General features: G+C 37.2%; 1 protein-coding gene and 2 pseudogenes across 2 annotated transcripts; 1 reads left to right on the forward strand and 2 right to left on the reverse strand.

Annotated features, from left to right (window-relative positions):
• Positions 1–3,979: 3,979 nt before the first annotated feature.
• On the reverse strand, positions 3,980–4,504 carry LOC147937283 (uncharacterized). The gene has a single exon (XM_087468731.1). It carries the CDS (start codon positions 4,502–4,504, stop codon positions 3,980–3,982), a length of 525 nt encoding a protein of 174 aa, XP_087324857.1.
• Positions 4,505–6,216: 1,712 nt separating this feature from the next.
• Positions 6,217–7,753, forward strand: LOC147937284 (phenolic glucoside malonyltransferase 1 pseudogene; annotated as a pseudogene). Its single transcript, XR_015567752.1, has one exon. The product of XR_015567752.1 is annotated as a phenolic glucoside malonyltransferase 1 pseudogene (transcript).
• Positions 7,754–8,473: 720 nt separating this feature from the next.
• On the reverse strand, positions 8,474–9,176 carry LOC104719569 (large ribosomal subunit protein eL21z/eL21y pseudogene; annotated as a pseudogene).
• Between the last annotated feature and the right edge of the window lie 8,118 nt (positions 9,177–17,294).

A 17,294-nucleotide genomic window follows, 5' to 3' on the forward strand; every position in this document is an offset into this window, starting at 1 on the left:
AGTACAACACCAACATTCACTAAGGAGACATCATTATCCGTAATACTCCCCTTAGGTTAGAGTGCGAGGGTCTTGAACACCCAACTTGGACATTATGTAGAGGAACTGAAGTCGACCAAAAGCCTTTGTCAAAATGTCAGCAAGCTGCTCACTTGATGCGACATGTTGTGTAAAAATATACCATCGCGCACCGCATCACGAACCGCATGACAATCATTCTGAATATGCTTGGTGCGTTCATGGAAAAATGGATTAGAAGCGATATGGAGAGCAGCCTTATTGTCACAAAACAATCGAGCAGGTTGAGACTGTTTGATACCTAACTCTTTTAACAACTTACGAATCCACTGGATTTCTCCAAGAGCAAAGGACATTGCGCGATACTCAGCTTCAGCGGAAGAGTGAGAGACAGTCTTCTGTTTCTTGGTTTTCCAAGCAATTGGAGAACCACCAAGAAGCACCACAAACAGACTAATCGAACGACGAGTAATAAGACAATAAGACCAATCCGACTCGCAATACACTGTGAGAGACAAGTCGAAGTCAGCCTTAAGGAGAATCCCTTGTCCCGAAAGACCCTGCAAGAACTGTACCACACGCAAAGCAGCAAGCCAATGAGCCTCACGTGGATGGTGTATAAACTGAGACAGCACATGGACGGATTAACTTAACTCTGGTCTTGTGTGTAGAAGATACAACAAACGGCCAACCAAACGGCAAAACGGAGTGGGGTCAGTTAACAACGGACCATCATCATCAGCCAAATGATGATTCTGTTCGAGTGGATTGACAACGGGTCGTAAAATAAGATTGCCAGTATCAGCGACTATATCTAACGCATACTTGCGTTGGGACAAGAAAATTCCTTCCGACCCGCGAGACACTTCTATCCTTCATAGAAAAACATTTCCCTAAGTAGTCTTTGAACTTTTGCACCATATAGCTATCATTGCCCCAAATAACAAGATCATTAACATAGATCAACACATTGATCTCAATATTCGCACGAGTAAAGGAGAAGAGAGAATAATTGTCATACGCTTGCTTGAAACCAAAACGAAGCAACACATCAGAAAGCTTTTTGAACCAACATCGAGGAGCTTGTTTCAGCCCATACAATGACTTCTTAAGACGACAAACCTTGCCAGGATGAGAATGTCAAAAACCTGGTGGCAGCTTCATATAAACCTCTTCCTCTAGATCACCATGAAGGAAAGTGGTGTTAACATATATCTGAAACACGTCCCAATTATTAGTAGCAACAAGTCGTAGAAGCGTACGCATAGTGGTCATTTTGACAACAGGGTCGAACGTCTCATGATAGTCTTCCCCTTCAACCTGTTTATTCCCGGAGACAATGAGACGGGCTTTGTAACGTTCGAGAGAACCGTCAGCCTGATACTTAGTCTTGTACACCCATTGAGAATCAATCGCAACCTTACAAGGTGGAAGATCCGTGATATCCCACATTTTCTTGAATTAAAGAGCATCCACCTCTGTAGTCATTGCATCATTCCATACCTTAATACGGACTACCTCTTTAAAATTCTTGGGTTCAGTAGCATTGGTTATGGCAGCCAAATAAGCTCTGTGTCCTGCGGAAAAAGAAACATCGGATATACAATCCATCAAAGGATACAAAGAATTACCATGGACCGATGAGGACTGAGAAACAGAGGACGAGAGAGAATGATAGGTGGCGTTATCAGTGGTGGTGTTACACAACACAAAGTCCTTGAGACGAACAGACTGTCAAACTTGACACTTGTCGGGTCGAGGCAGTTGTTGAACTTCCACAGACGACGGTGCAGAAACAGGAACCACCGGCGTAGGAATGACACAAGAATCTGGAAGAGACGACTTTGGAACTGCAGGAGGCACAGAGGGTACGAAGAGTGGCACAACCGGCTCACGTGGTTGTGAAACAACCAGCTCACTAGGCAAAACAGAGGACACATTGTGATCATCACGCGCAGCCGTCTCCAGACCAGAAGACAGAAGACAGTGTACTCCCCCTTTCAGCACAGTCATTGGAACACACCAATCTGAATCAGTCACCAGAGGGATAGAAGGAGCTGGAGAAGAAGGCACCTCAGCAGATTTCTCTGCGAACATCCTCTCAAAAAATCACATCACGTGAAATCAGAAACTTGTTTTGCTCCATATCAAAAACTTTCCAACCTTTTTGGCCAAACGGATAACCAACAAACACGCAAAGGCAACTTCTAGCCCCAAATTTGTCCTTGTCATGAGCCAACCGATGTGTCTAGCAAGCCGAACCAAAGACACACAACTGATCATAAGCAGGTTTAACACCATGAAGTAATTTGTATGGGGAACAATTGTTGTGAATGCACGTCGGAGTGCGGTTTATCAAGTACGCAGCGGTTAAGACAGCTTCTCCCCAAAACTTTATTGGTAGGCTTGCTTGGAATAACAATGCATGGGCGACATTAAGTATGTGTCTGTGTTTCCGTTCAACACGACCATTTTGCTGCGGAGTACCAACACAGGATGTTTGGTGAACAATGCCTTTTTGCCTAAAATAAGAGGAAAGACACATAAACTCTGTCCCATTACCACTACAAACTGTTTTGACGGTCTTCCCAAATTGTTTTCGGTGTACGCAAGAAAATTAGTAAGAACAATACGCACTTCCGATTTCTCAAGCAATAAATAAGTCCAGACGGACCTTGAGAAATCATCAACAATAGTCAAGAAATAAACTGCACCGCAAGAAGAAGGAACACGATACAGTCCCCACACATCACAATGAATTAAAGAGAAACAATCAGAACCTTTATTGATACTATCAGGAAAAACTTCTCTAGTTTGCTTAGCTCGAAAACACACGTCACAAGACAAAGAGCTATTAGAAGAACCGGAAACAGAAACCATAGGCAAAACCGAAAGCACCGAATAACTAGGATGACCCAATCATTTATGCCACAAAGCTTGATCAGTAGAGACAGTAACTGTGTGAATTTTTGCGGTTGCTACATCCGTTAGATAGTAAAACCCATCACGCTCTTCACCTCTTCCAATCAAAGTCCTCAAAAAAAAGTCATGTAAAACACAAATTGAATCAGTAAAGGTGGCCATGCACTTAGTTTGCGTCACAATTTTAGAAACGGAGAACAAAGTGCAGTTCAAAGTTGGGACATAGAGAACATTAGTCAAGGAAATTTTCTCTGAAAGAGGAAATTCTCCCATACTTAGAGTCATTGTTTTGCTACCATCCGCAAAACCCACCGAACAAGGTGAAATAGGAACAATGTTAGTCAAGAGAGTAAGGTTCCCAGTCATATGATGGGAAGCACCTGTATCAAGTATAACATCGCCAAACTTTGGCTTACCAGATAACTTGTCAGAACTACTACTAACAGTTCGTTCTTGAAGCAGTTGGCAAAGAGCTTGGAGCTGCTCTGGTGTGAATTCTGAAAACACGGAAGAATGGGAAGAGGGATCGGAACTTGTGGCATGTGCCATAGCTATCTGTCCTCTGCCACGTCCGCCACCAGTGCTGCGACCACCGCGATCACGACCACATGAGCCGCGACCAGCACCATTACGTTCTGTCCACCAGTCAGGGAAACCGACAATAGACCAACAATCTTTTTCATGACCCGTCCGACCACAATGGGAACATAACACGGGACGAGATCTGATAACGGAGGATTCCATGCGATTAACAGATTGATTTTCAGCGGCTACGGGTGGAGAAACCATCTCGCGACATGTGACAAAACCCACAGCCTCCTTCCTCTATTCTTGATGTCGTGAAAAAGCAAGGCGTTGTTCTTCTCGTATAACTCGGGAATAAATTTCACCAAGAGAAGGCAATGGATCCATCGCAATAAGATTGGTACTAAGACCTCCAAAGCGAGAATCGTCGAGACCCAAAATAAATTGATGGATCTTCTCCTCCTCTCTTTCTTTAGCCGGTTCAAGAGTAGCACCACGTGTACACAAACCACACTTACAAAATGTCAAGGGGTTTGTAAGTCTGCAGTTCTTCCCAAAAATGACACAATTTGTCATAGTAATCGTTGACGGGTTGTCCAGCTTGTTGACATGCCGCAATTTGAGCCTTGATTTGATGTACTCGCACCTTGTTTCCCACTGAGAAAATTTGCTTCAAATCAAGCCATAGGTCACATGCATCAGATATGAACGTAACGGTGGACTTAAATTTTGGTTTGATGGAAGTAAGAATCCATCCAACAATCATTGAGTTCACCGTCTGCCAATTCTCAAAGTTAGGATCATCAATGGAAGGTTTTGAGATTGTTCCATCAATAAAATCTGTTTTGCGTTTAGCTTGCAGAGCATTAGACATCTCTGTAGCCCATTCATTATAGTTTTCACCATTCAATAACACCGACGAGATCATGGAACCGTGATTGTCGGAGCTGGACAAGAGATAAGGAGACACCACCGGTGGCTCCGGCTGTTGACCAACAGCTTTCTTGGTTCCAGAAGAAACATCTTCGACTTCAGACATGTTTTCTTGTCATGCAAGAAATAACTTTTAACAAAAAGAGAATCGAAACTATCGATTGAAAGAAAAAATTTAGAGAAATTTATGTGAATTTCGCTCTAATACCATGTAGAATTAAATATCAAACTGAATTACTTTATTGATTAACAACAATGTGGTATTTATACATGAGAGACTAATACATGATAAGCTCTTGAGACTAATAATATCGGAACCTAAACCTTATCACACTAGGAACATAAGTACAACACCAATATTCACTAACGAGACATCATTATCCGTAATAATTCATTTAGAAATTTGGGTGTGTCAAGTTGTGATTGGCTAGGAAAAAAAAAAGTTTTGCTGTTTTTTGTTATTGTTTGTTCCTCTCGTCTCTCTCTCTCTTAAAGCACGGTGAATAGTTAGACGGCGAAAGCTTCACCAGACGGTCCGTCGAATTGACAGTGGAGGAGACTACTACAGAGTGTTTCAGGGGATCAGATCAGCGTCAACCTCTCAAGGAATTAGGGTTTTTGATTTGTCAAACATGACTAATCAGACAATCAAACTCGGCAACAGCCTCTGTCAGATTTCATCTTCTTCGTTTCCAATTGCATATCTAAAAAATTTTGTTTCAGTGGGATTTGTGATATTACAAACGGTTGATTCAATGAGCTGCAACTCAAAAGGGATTTGAGTTTTTTTTGAAGATGTGTTTGTTTTGGCTTGTTTCAGGATAGTAATAATATCTCTATCATGAGTATAGGTGGCAAATTAAGTTACTCCAAGCCTAATAAGTATTGGGTCGAAAGTTCTCATAAACGGGTGAGGTCACTTCATTATGAGATGATTCATTCTTGCCTTTCTGGTTTGAGCTTGTTGTGAGTGTAAGTCTCAATTATGTGTGGTCTATAATGATAAATTTATAGTAAATGGTATAGCATGATCAAGTTAGTGAAAAAGACACTACAAATCATGTGTACCATGGGTTCAATATCTTGTTTGAGTTTTTTTTTTTTTCAGCTATCTTGTTTGAGTTTAAGGTTCTGTTTATGTAATGAGTTTGAGTTTCTGTTCTTGTTTAAGTTTGAGTCCTTTTACATGTGAAGAGCTGGATAAAAAAAATTGAAAAAATTGTTAAGCAAATTTCTTAAAATATATTGATGGAGATGTTATAAGGGATCAAAGCATAAAAATAGTCTCTTGCCAAACGGATGGAACTAATGGGGAGAGAGCTCCAAACCTTTTTCCGAAAAAAACCCATCTTAAACGCCAAGTAATCCACCATCTAGCATCTACTTGATATTATTATTCTTATTTTTATTGTGGAGTTTTTTTTTTTTTTTTTTTTGGTTCAATACTACTAAGTATATAATATTTATAGAACACATGAAAAAGAAAAGACTTTTTTTTTTTTGGTCAAGAAAAAGAAAAGACTAAAAAGCTTCAAAAACCACCAAAACTTACAACACAAAACAAGCAAGCTGATCGTGAAAATAGAAATAAAGCGTAAGCGAAACCCCAGTAAAAACCCCAAAAAAAACATTGATTCCGAACCGTAATAACTGTTTACATTTCTCTTTCTTTTTTGTTAATCTTTTGGGTACCCTCTTGAGCTCATGTTTCACTTTTGGGAAATATTTACTACACTAATATTGAAAATTGACACGCGATTCATGTTTCAATAATTTTCAACGTAATCATTAATCAGTGGCTCTGTTTTATTCTACGTCGCATTTATATAGAACCAGCATATAGTATCTATCCACCAAAGAAATGGATTCATCACTAAAATTTATCCACGTCGACCGAGTCACTCCTTCAAACTCTGACTCGTCCGAGTCACACACTCTCCCACTTACTTTCTTCGACCTTCGTTGGTTCAAGATCCATGCAGTCGAACGAGTCATCTTCTTTCGTCTAACCGAGGCAACTCGCTCTTTTTTCGACTCAGTCATCGTCCCCAACCTCAAAACCTCTCTCTCTTCATCCCTCTCTCACTATCTCCCCCTTGCCGGCCAACTCGTCTGGAAACAACTTGATCCCAAACCGAGCATCCTCTACTCTCCAAACGACGCCGTTTCATTAACCGTCGCTGAGTCAAACGCCGATTTCTCCCGTTTAACCGGTAAGGAACCATTTTTCTCCACCGAGTTACACCCGTTAGTCCCTAGGTTACAAAGCTTCGACGACTCAGCCTCGGTCATGTCGTTTCAAGTTACGCTGTTTCCAAACCAAGGGTTTTGCATCGGCGTAACAGCACATCATGCCGTTTCCGATGGGAAAACGACAATCAGTTTTCTCAAATCTTGGGCGCACATATGTAAACATCAAGATTCTTCTCTACCTCAGGATCTGATTCCATTTTACGATCGCACGGTCATAAAAGGTCCATCAAATGGCGATATAAAAGTTTTGAACTCATGGCAGACTTTAGTGAAAACGTTCATGGGCGGTAAAGAACCAGAAAACCCCAAGAGTTTAAAGCTTCGTCCGTCTCCCGTGATTAGTCCTGACGCAGTTCGGTACACTCTTGAGCTCACTCCCGAAGATATCCAAACCCTTCGGGAGAGGCTCAAGAGAGAGTCGTCCTCCTCCTCTTCCTCGTCAAAGGAGCTTCGTTTGTCCACGTTTGTGATAACATATTCATATGCCTTAACTTGCTTGATTAGAGCTCGAGGTGGAGATCCAAATAGACCTGTTGGGTGTGTGTTTGCTGTGGATTGTCGAAATAAAGTCACTCCACCGATCCCATCGAGTTATTTCGGTAATTGCGCCATCCTTGCTAGTAAAATTCCATTAACCGCAGATACGTTTATGGGGGAAGAAGGGTTTTTGGCTTCTACAAAGTTGGTGAGCGAGTTGGTTGAGGAATTGGACGAGAGTGTGGTGTGGAAGATCCCAGATTTTGTTGAGTTATATAGTAGTATTCCCAAAGGAGCACAGGTTCTGTCTGTTGCGGATTCGACCCGGTTTGGAGTATATGGGTTGGATTTCGGGTGGGGCATACCAGAGAAAGTGGTGGTTGTGTCGATTGATCAAGGCGAAGCGATTTCCTTGGTGGAGAGTAGAGATGGAAATGGCGGTGTGGAGGTTGGCTTCTCTCTCAAGAAACATGAAATGGATGCTCTCATTGATTTGCTCCATAACGGTCTAAAAGTTTGACCACTCTTTTCCTCAAAATAAAATTGTAAGAGCATCTCCAGTAGTATAATTTATTATAATTTTCACATTTTTTAAACTTAAGAACTTCATTAAGAGATTTTTCAATGACTTCTCCAATGGTAAAATCTTATTAGAGCATCATCATTAAACAGCCCTTAATGGGTTTGTTAACTTTAAATTAACATTAAATTTAATACTAGTTTAATTTAAACCTCACTAACTATGTATATTATATATATATATATATATATATATATATATATTTTTGTCGACAGCTTTAATAGATTAGCTCAAAGGAAGTCAACTCGAAGAAAAATTGTTTACAAAACTAACATACCGTGGTTCGGTACAATTTTTTTATGTCAAGAAATTCGCTTTAGCATTTGCACTACAAAATTAAGAGAAAAAGAAAAAGTAGAGAACTCTTTTTTATCACACTTGATCTGGTCCGAATAAATTGAGAAGACCGGTCATTCGGAAGGAGAAAACACATGTCTAAGTAGTCGGTGAGTAAAACTACGTCGCTATTGTCCGCACCAAATCATACACTTCATCGCCCAAACTAAAAGCTTCAACCTCTCCATATAACATAGATAAATTACATCGAAGGTTCACTGCTCCATAGTAGGTGGGTCACTAACTATGTATATTAGGTTTTCTCCTTCTATTGGTGAACCTTAAATATGAGTGTATTAAGAATTAAAAGTTAATTATTTATAGAAAATGTGTTTTTTTAATATAATTTATAATGTAACAAATGTTGGTTAGTATTTATACAAAATAAGAATAATAAAACTATAAATTATAATTACAATACATCTTATAAAAACATAAATATATTACATTATACATACTTCTAAACATATGTTACAATACATAGAAAAACAAACTAGTCTATTTTTTTCTTCTTTTTTTTTTTTACTGCAAACTCCTGTTATATAAAATATTCTTAGTCGAAAACAAAGTTTCAAGTCACTACAAAACATATGAAGACAGAGGAGCTTCCAAAACATAAGAAAGCAGAGAACTAATAGCCTCCCTTGAGATTGTTGACAACATCGTAAGGGATTGGTGTCACAGTCTCCAAGGTCATTTCTTCGACCATGACTCCTGGTTTGGGTCCTTTAGGCTGTCTCTTGGTGCTTATTGTCTCACCATTGGCTATGGCTGCAGCTTTGAGCTCATCATTCTTCTTCTTCCTCAGCTTGAACTCCTCAGCACACCTTGATTGCTCCACACGCACATGAATCCTCTTCCTTAGGATCCTGTTGCCAATCTGTTTGTTGACTTCAACACCGACGGCGGGTTTGGTGACGTTGCAGATGCGACCAGTACGACCATGATAGAACTTGTGAGGCATACGCTTGTGGATCGTACCATTCACCTAAACAACGACGTAATCGCCGACCTTGAAGGTCCTTAAGTAAGTCGAGAGTGGAATGTAACCCTTCTTTCTTAACGGCCTCGCGAACAGATTCCTCGTTCTGGCACGAACTCCATGACCTGCCGGCATTTTTCCGTCTCTTTAGTCTATTTTTATCTATTTTTGGTTTTACATACCCCTTATTTCATTCTCAACATTCCTTTTTGGCCAACTTACTTTTCACCAACCCACTTTGGTCTTTCTTTTTTTTGGCATCACGCAAAGATTGTAACAGCCCTCTCTTTGTCTAGTACAAGATCTTTACTGTGCTTATCTACAGACCTGATATTAGCCACAAAATTTTATAGAATCCATACAAAGAAGATATGCCAAAGAGATTCTTACAATTTCAAAATCATGTTCGTCTGTTTCTATAGCTGTACCACTTGCTGTCACAGACTCTTCCTAATTTTATTTTATTTCTACAGGGTGTAATGCTTCAACCATCACTCGAGATTGGTCCCGAATTTTTCTAATACACTCTTGCGCTCACTCTTTGTGAAAATATTGAAACGCTTCGTTAGGGACTTACGAGAGAGTTTTCCTCCTCATCTTTCGGATCCTCACAGGAGCTTCGCTTGTCGACATTTTATCAAGTAAATACATTTTTGATAAAAAGAGACTATCACAAACAGGTGACCAATAAAACTTTGTAGCATTTTATCACAAACAACAAGAGACTATCACAAACTCATTAACGAATATACATGATGAATCAAGCTTTCTTAAGCCAAAGTAAAATGTGTGATGATGAACCTGGTCTGAAAAAGTTTGATAAGCCAAAGTCTTTGGCTTTAAGCTGCGAATTCTCATTCTTGGGAGTGAAGTTCTGATGATAAAGCAGTAATCAACAAAACATTCGCACACGTAAAACAGGAGATAATCATATGAAGGCAAAAAAAAAAAAAAAAAATCCTAAACATGAATCTAAGCTGATGTATAGCCCTTAACATTCGGGTATCCGATCGGGTCTAGGTTCGGATTTTTGAATGTTGAGATGTACACATATAAAACCTGATCAGGTATCTTATATAATTGGGTTGGATTCGGGGAGGATGCTTTCAGATTCGGGTAATTTCATATGTAACTGAAATCCGAACTTGGTGTCAATGAATTTTGGGAATTTTTATCTGAAATTAATAAAAAATGCCCGAAATTCACTGAAAATAACCGAAATTAAGAAAAATCCACAAAACCAAAACTCTATCTGAATTGAAATACTGAATGTTGAAGTTTTAAAGAGATGGAAGAGTAAAACCGAATATAAGTTTAAAACCTTAAAGAGATAAGCAAGTAGGGAACAATCATAATATCTTCCAAAACAAAACACAGTTTCCTCTATGTCATCTTCTTTTTCCAAAACACTTAGGGATCATTTGTTGGAGTTTAAAACTCTGAAAAAGAAAATGACAAACAAAAAAAAAAGCTTAGACCATCTCCAATGTATATCTCTATTTTTTTTCTCTAAAATAGAGTAACTCTAAAATAGAGCATTGTTTTGTTCCAATGTATTACTCTATTTTCAACTCTAAAATAGAATTAGTGTAAAAATCTGTAAAATAGAGTTCCTAATTGATCCTATTTTTAGTTCATCAAATATGTAAATCTGTAAAACAGAGTTCCTAATTGATCCTATTTTTAGTTCATCAAATCTGTAAAATAGAGTTCCTAATTGATCCTATTTGTAGTTCATCAAATCTGTAAATCTGTAAAATCTTTCAAGCTCATCTTCAAACTCAACTTCTGCAAAAATTTGTGCAGTTGTAAGCACCTTTTCTTCAAGTTGAATATCTTGTTTTAACCACTATTCAGTACACATCAAAAACCTCCACCATGTAGTGTGTAAGACAACGTCTATATGGTTCTATTATCCTTCCACTAGTGCTAAAAGCACTTTCAGAAGCAATATAAGACACATGCATAGCAAAGAAGTCTCTATCCATCTTAGATAAAATTGGATACCTGGCACTATTGACTTTCCATCAAGAGAGTTAAAACGACCCGACCCTTTTTGTTAAAATAATAATAACAATTAAACTAGTGGTCTCATACCCACTAACCACATAACCACAACCCAACCAAACAACGGAAAATAACCAACAGATACCAATATCCAATAACCAATAAATAATAAAATAATAATTCAATAACTCAATCGAGCAGAATCATTAACCAACAATCAGCATCCTAGCAATATTCTATGAATCAACTCTTGCAAGCTAACAAAAGCCATATAACACATCAATGAGCCACTAGAACATTCTCCTCTTCATCGTCTTGATTCCACGATCACACTTTGCCTTTACGTGCACAACAACACATATGAGATGCGTGAGTATTTTATAAACACTCAGTGAGGCAATCCTCTCATCTATTGGGCTATACACACAAGCAATTAAGAAAACTCTACCCATCAAACAACACTCAATACCAAACAACAAACCAGGACAACTGCATCGACCGACACCAATCCATACATCGACCGACCCCCTCTGGGATTGCATCGACCGACACAAGCTTGCATCGACCAACACAAGCTTGCATCGACCAATGCAAGGTTCACCTTCATCGACTGACACCAACACTACATCAACCGATGCATGCTCGACATTGCACGAAATCCCTAATTGCATTGATCTACGCCCTCACATGGCATCGACTGATGCTCCTAGGTCAAATCGCGTCATCCTCGCATTGCATCGACTGACACACAAAGTGCATCGATCGACGCACATGCCGAGCATCTTCTTCCCCAAAGCTCTTCGCCGGATCTCCGTTCCTAAACCACCAAAACATGATCCAAAACCACAGAAAGGCTTCCCAAAGCCTCAAGTACCACATAAACACTCTAACAAGCCAAGGAATGAACCACATAACGCATAAACAAGAAAGATCAGAGAATCTCAAGCTTAGATAAGTCATGGTCATGCACTCACCTTTACCAAAGAAGATTATCACTCTAAAACGACAGATCTACACTCCTAGCAAGCTACTACAACGATCCCAGCTACAGATCTCCACATGAACTAATACAAGAAAAGGGGTCATTGTAACGTTTGCTTGAGACGAATTTTTTTGGTCACAAATATGTGAGATTTTAGATACTATGTTGTGTCATTTTTTTTAGTAATAAATTCGTAATTATTTTGTCACAATATTATTACGAATTAAATTGTCACTGAAAATTGTCTCTATTAGCGACTAAATGGTGTCGATATTATTAATTGTAACAAAATGTGACGGTTTTACTACAATTATTTAGTCATAAATAGTGACATTTATTTGAGACAAAATATTTGTCACATATTTGTGACCTTTTAGATACTCTAAAGGGAAGAAAAAAAATTGTAACAAATTCGTAATTGTTTAGTCATAATACTACGGTTACAGATTAATTTATGACAAAAAGTTTTCAGAAACAGTAACAAAAATTTTATGATAATTTAAGTCATAACAATTGTAACGGTATTATGACATTTTGTCAAACATTGATTAACCAGTTAAATATAGTTTTACATAGAGAATGATCATTATATTTTATTAAGGTAAATACAAACTAATAATTAAAAACTCTCTTTTGTAAACTAAATTAATTAGTGGCTAAACATAAAATAGTGTTATAATTCTTAATAAATAATATTTTTATGTAGGTTGTTCAATGAAATCATGGTTGCTGCTAATCTTGGCATAAATAGAGATAATCTAACCTTGCTTAGAGAAAAATAATTGAAAGTTGGTTAAAAGAACATGTAAGGAATTATGATTATTATTTTAAAGCTGTTTTGAATTTATGTTTAAATAGGAGCCGATTAAATAGTCTCATTATTATTTAATTAAATTTAAGAAAGATGTTTAAGATATCGTAAACTAGATTTTTACTTTTTATAAAATATTTTATTTTTATTAATAATTAGAACTTCTAAGCACTCAAAAAGAGCATAAATTTTCAAAATATTTAGTCATTTTTGGAATTTCCCTCTAAAACTTACTAAATATTCATTATACCTTAAAACTTCGCTTGTATTATATAGGGGATATACTTAATACTTAAATTGTAAGCCTAATTAAAAACTAGATTACTCTTTCTTCTCGCCGCTTTGTTTCTCTGGTTTTCACGGATGCGAAGGTTAGAGGCCATATTTTTTATTAAATTATTAGATCTATATTATGCAATCAACCATTGAAATTATCTTTTTCTACTGTCATCTTTTTCTATTGTCACTCAGCATATATACTTGTGGAGTGATTTGGTTCTGTCTAATCTAATGGATGTATATAATGTATATATTTATTTTCTGTTTGAGTATTCTAATCGATCTATATATTAGTATATATAAAGGATTTGAAGTGATGTCACCTAGTTAAATTGATTTGAAGAAACTGTTACGATGCCATCTACGTATATATTTATTTGTTTATATTTATATGGAGTTATTGCAGAAAAATTTGATGAACATGTGCAAGAACACTTGTCACAGAGATAGTCTTCAAACGGTGAGGGTTTGGCAATAGACAGTCTAACCCAAAAAGAGAAAAATAAACTTATGTTAAGGTAATATTTATAGACCGAATTATGCATAGTTACATATTTTTTGATGAGTTAGAAATTCACTATTTTTATTTGCGTTCAAAAAGATATATCAATGTTCATATACTTGTGTCTTTTTTATAGATTGCTGAAATATGAAAACAAGACCGTGTATTTGGACTAGTCAATGCAAAATATTATTTCTATGTCTTTGGATGATTCATCAGTCTTCCCACAACCTAGCGAAGAAAAAGTGAGAATATTAATCCACAGACTTGAAGAACTTGTAAATAAATTGAAAAAGAGTCATGATGACAATTTACTCCTCCAGAAATGTCTCCAAGCACTTGAAAACATCTATGTCTCCACAAGTTTCCATGGAGTTGCTATTTAACTAAGTTTTGTTTTGTTTATTCTTTTTTTTTAACAATAGTCTCATTTGATTTGTTTTGTTTTGTTTATTCATAATAGGCTTTCTCATATTGGTTTTGTTTACTTTAATTTATAAATGAATAATTTATTTTATTATATATTTTTGTAATTATTAATATACAGCTTATTTAATTATTATTGTGACAATAATATAGTAAAATATAATATTAAGAAAAATAGGAGACGATGGTTTGGATCATTAATTGTAATTATTTTGATACTACTGGTTGGTCGTCATGAGCTAAACATTATAATGTAATAATAGTAAAAAATTGCATTACGGTTTTGAGACTAAAATTTTGTCATAATAAATGACGGTCTTTGATACATGTTCTTAGTTAGTAGTTGTGATGGGCAAGTGACATTTTACAGGTCGCTAAGTGTGACGTTTTGAGACTACAGCGGCGTCCTAAACAGTGACTAACTTGATACGTGATTTTGGTCATGAAGTAAAACATATTTAAGACGATAATTTTAGTAAGCAATTGTGATATTTTAGATACCTTTACAAATCGTTACATTTGGTGACGAAATAGATATGTATGAGTTAGTCGCAACTCGTGAGACATTTTAGTGACTAAAACAAATTTGTGACCATTGTATTGTAACCATTCACCAATCGTCACAGATTCGTAACAATATTTTTATTGTGATGAAAAAAAATTATTGTGACGGAATATTACGTGACAATGAACTTATTTTCTTGTAGTGAACAGCCACAAAAAAAAACCAAGAATTCCCAAGAACGATCAAGAAATTCTTTCTCTCTTTTTTTTCTCCAAAACCGGCCAAACCCTCGAGTTCCTACTTTTATACTCGATTCCAGAGTTTTCCTAACCCTAAAAAGCAACTTTTAGCTTACTGGTTTCTCGACCAAACCAGCCTTGCATCGATCGACACTACACTTGCATTGATCGATGCACATCCCGAACCGAGATTCTGGTTCATGGATGTTACAATTCTCTCCCACCAACATAGGTTCGTCCTCGAATCTCGAACAACCATCAGCCAAGGACTGATATCACTTGTAAAATAAAATAAAAAACAGAATCGTCTAAATACTGTGGAAGAAAAATGTTTATTGATCTTACCGGGACATCGAGTTTTATAAAAATTAGGGTAGACGCAGAAGAAGGGTAAACAATTAGCAAGTTTCTTATCGATTTGCAGAGATCGAATGAAGAACGATCGTTATTTGCTAATCAGCCGACGTTTTAAATGGTTTGGAAAGAGCGTTAAATGGAGAAAGGAAACATCAATCATAAATCCCTAAATTTAATTTCCCTTCAAAATTATATACAGGTAATGTGAAAAGTTTTGCACTACAAGAAAATACGCTCTTTGCGACGGCCATTTGCCCTGGCAAATTTACTATGGATTTTCGAGTACATTGCTACGCAGACCAGAGTACTTGCAACTCCCTCGCAATATTTGCGACAGAAAATTCCCTTGCAAATTTGCAACGGAAGTGAAAGAGATTTGCCACGCAAGGAAAATCCCTCGGAAACGACTCTCGAATACCTTGCACATTTGCGCCGAATTAGCGATAACTAATGTCGTAGTAAATTTGCGAGGGAGTTGCGAGGGACATAGATGTCGGCAAGCACGTATTCCCCGAGTCTAACTGTTTTGTCGGAAAAAATCAAACAGCGTCCCAAATTTGTAGCAAAAAATAAATTTTAAAAATATCCCTCGCAAATCCGTCACAAATTTCCCTAGCATATCCATAGCAGTTATTTTTAGTAAGCCTATAAATAGCCAATCCATGGGACATGGAAACCACAACACAAAACACTTAAAAAAAAAAACTTCTGCGACCCAAAAAAAAAAACAAAATTGTCAAAAAAAAAGGCTACAGAAAAAAGCTTAGAAGATTTTTAATTTCATAATAATCTTTAGAGGTGGAGAGCATGATCATATATACAATATGATGGTGGATATACAATCACAGAGATCTGGAGACCGGTGATGTGAGAAAAGAGTTTTGTGATGGCTTGCGCGGTTTCATGTACTATACGACAAACCAAGACTTTGCTCGTGAAAACGGTACAATATTTTATCCATGTCATAAGTGCTTAAACAATAAATATTTGTAATTTAATCTAGTGAAGAAGCATCTCTATAATAGAGGATTTATGCCGAATTACTATGTATGGTTACGTCATGGAGATAGTTGTAGCATTAATGCTGGAGGTAGTAGTTTGAATTATGTTGTTGATTAAACTAGTAATTATAAGCATCAAGAATCTGATCAATTTGGTTTTCATGGATATAACGAGGAAAATAGACTTCATGATATGGTTAATGATGCATTTCATGAAACTACTGCTACTTCATGATATGGAAGAACCCAACATAGATGCACAACATTTTTATGCTATGTTAGATGCTGCAAATCAACCTATCTACGATGGATGTAGAGAAGAGCATTCTAAGTTATCATTGGCATATAGGATGATGACAATTAAAGTAGATGATAACTTAAGTGAGAATTGCATGGATTCTTGGACTGAACTCATTAAAGAATATTTGCCAGCTGATAATGTATCGGCTGAGAACTACTATGAAACACAGAAGTTAGTTGCGAGTCTTGGATTACCATTTGAAATGATTGATGTATGCGTTGACTATTACATGATTTTTTGGGATGATGCTAAGCTGCAGGAATGTCGGTTTTGCAGGAACCAGAGATATCAGCCTACTGAAAGAAGGACATGCGTGCATTATAGACATATGTGATACTTGCCTGTTGTTGATAGATTGAAATGCTTAAACAAATCAAAACGGGCTGCAACGGCAATGAGATGGCATGCAGAACATTCTACACACGAAGGAGAAATTACACACCCATCTGATGCAAAGGCATGGAAACATTTTCAGTCGGTATATCCTGACTTTGCTCAAGAGTGTAGGAATGTTTATCTTGGGTTGTTTACAGATGGTTTTAGTCCATTTGGTATGCCAGGGAGGCAATATTCTTTATGGTTTGTTATATTGACGCCATACAATCTTCCTCGAGATATGTGTATGCAAAGCGAAATTATGTTCTTGAGTATTTTGGTACTAGGTCCAAAGCATCTGAAGCGAGCTTTAGTTATCTTCTTGCAACCTCTGATTCATGAGCTAAAGCAATTGTGGTATGAAGGTGTTCAAACGTTCGATTCCTCGAGAAAACAAAATTTCAATATGCGGGCAGTGCTAATGTGGACGATTAGTGACTTCCCCGCATACGGAATGTTATCAGGGTGAACAACACATGGAAG

This window comes from Camelina sativa, chromosome 10, assembly GCF_030686135.1.
Source record: "Camelina sativa cultivar CO46 ecotype springtype chromosome 10, ASM3068613v1".
NCBI classification, from domain to species: domain Eukaryota; kingdom Viridiplantae; phylum Streptophyta; class Magnoliopsida; order Brassicales; family Brassicaceae; genus Camelina; species Camelina sativa.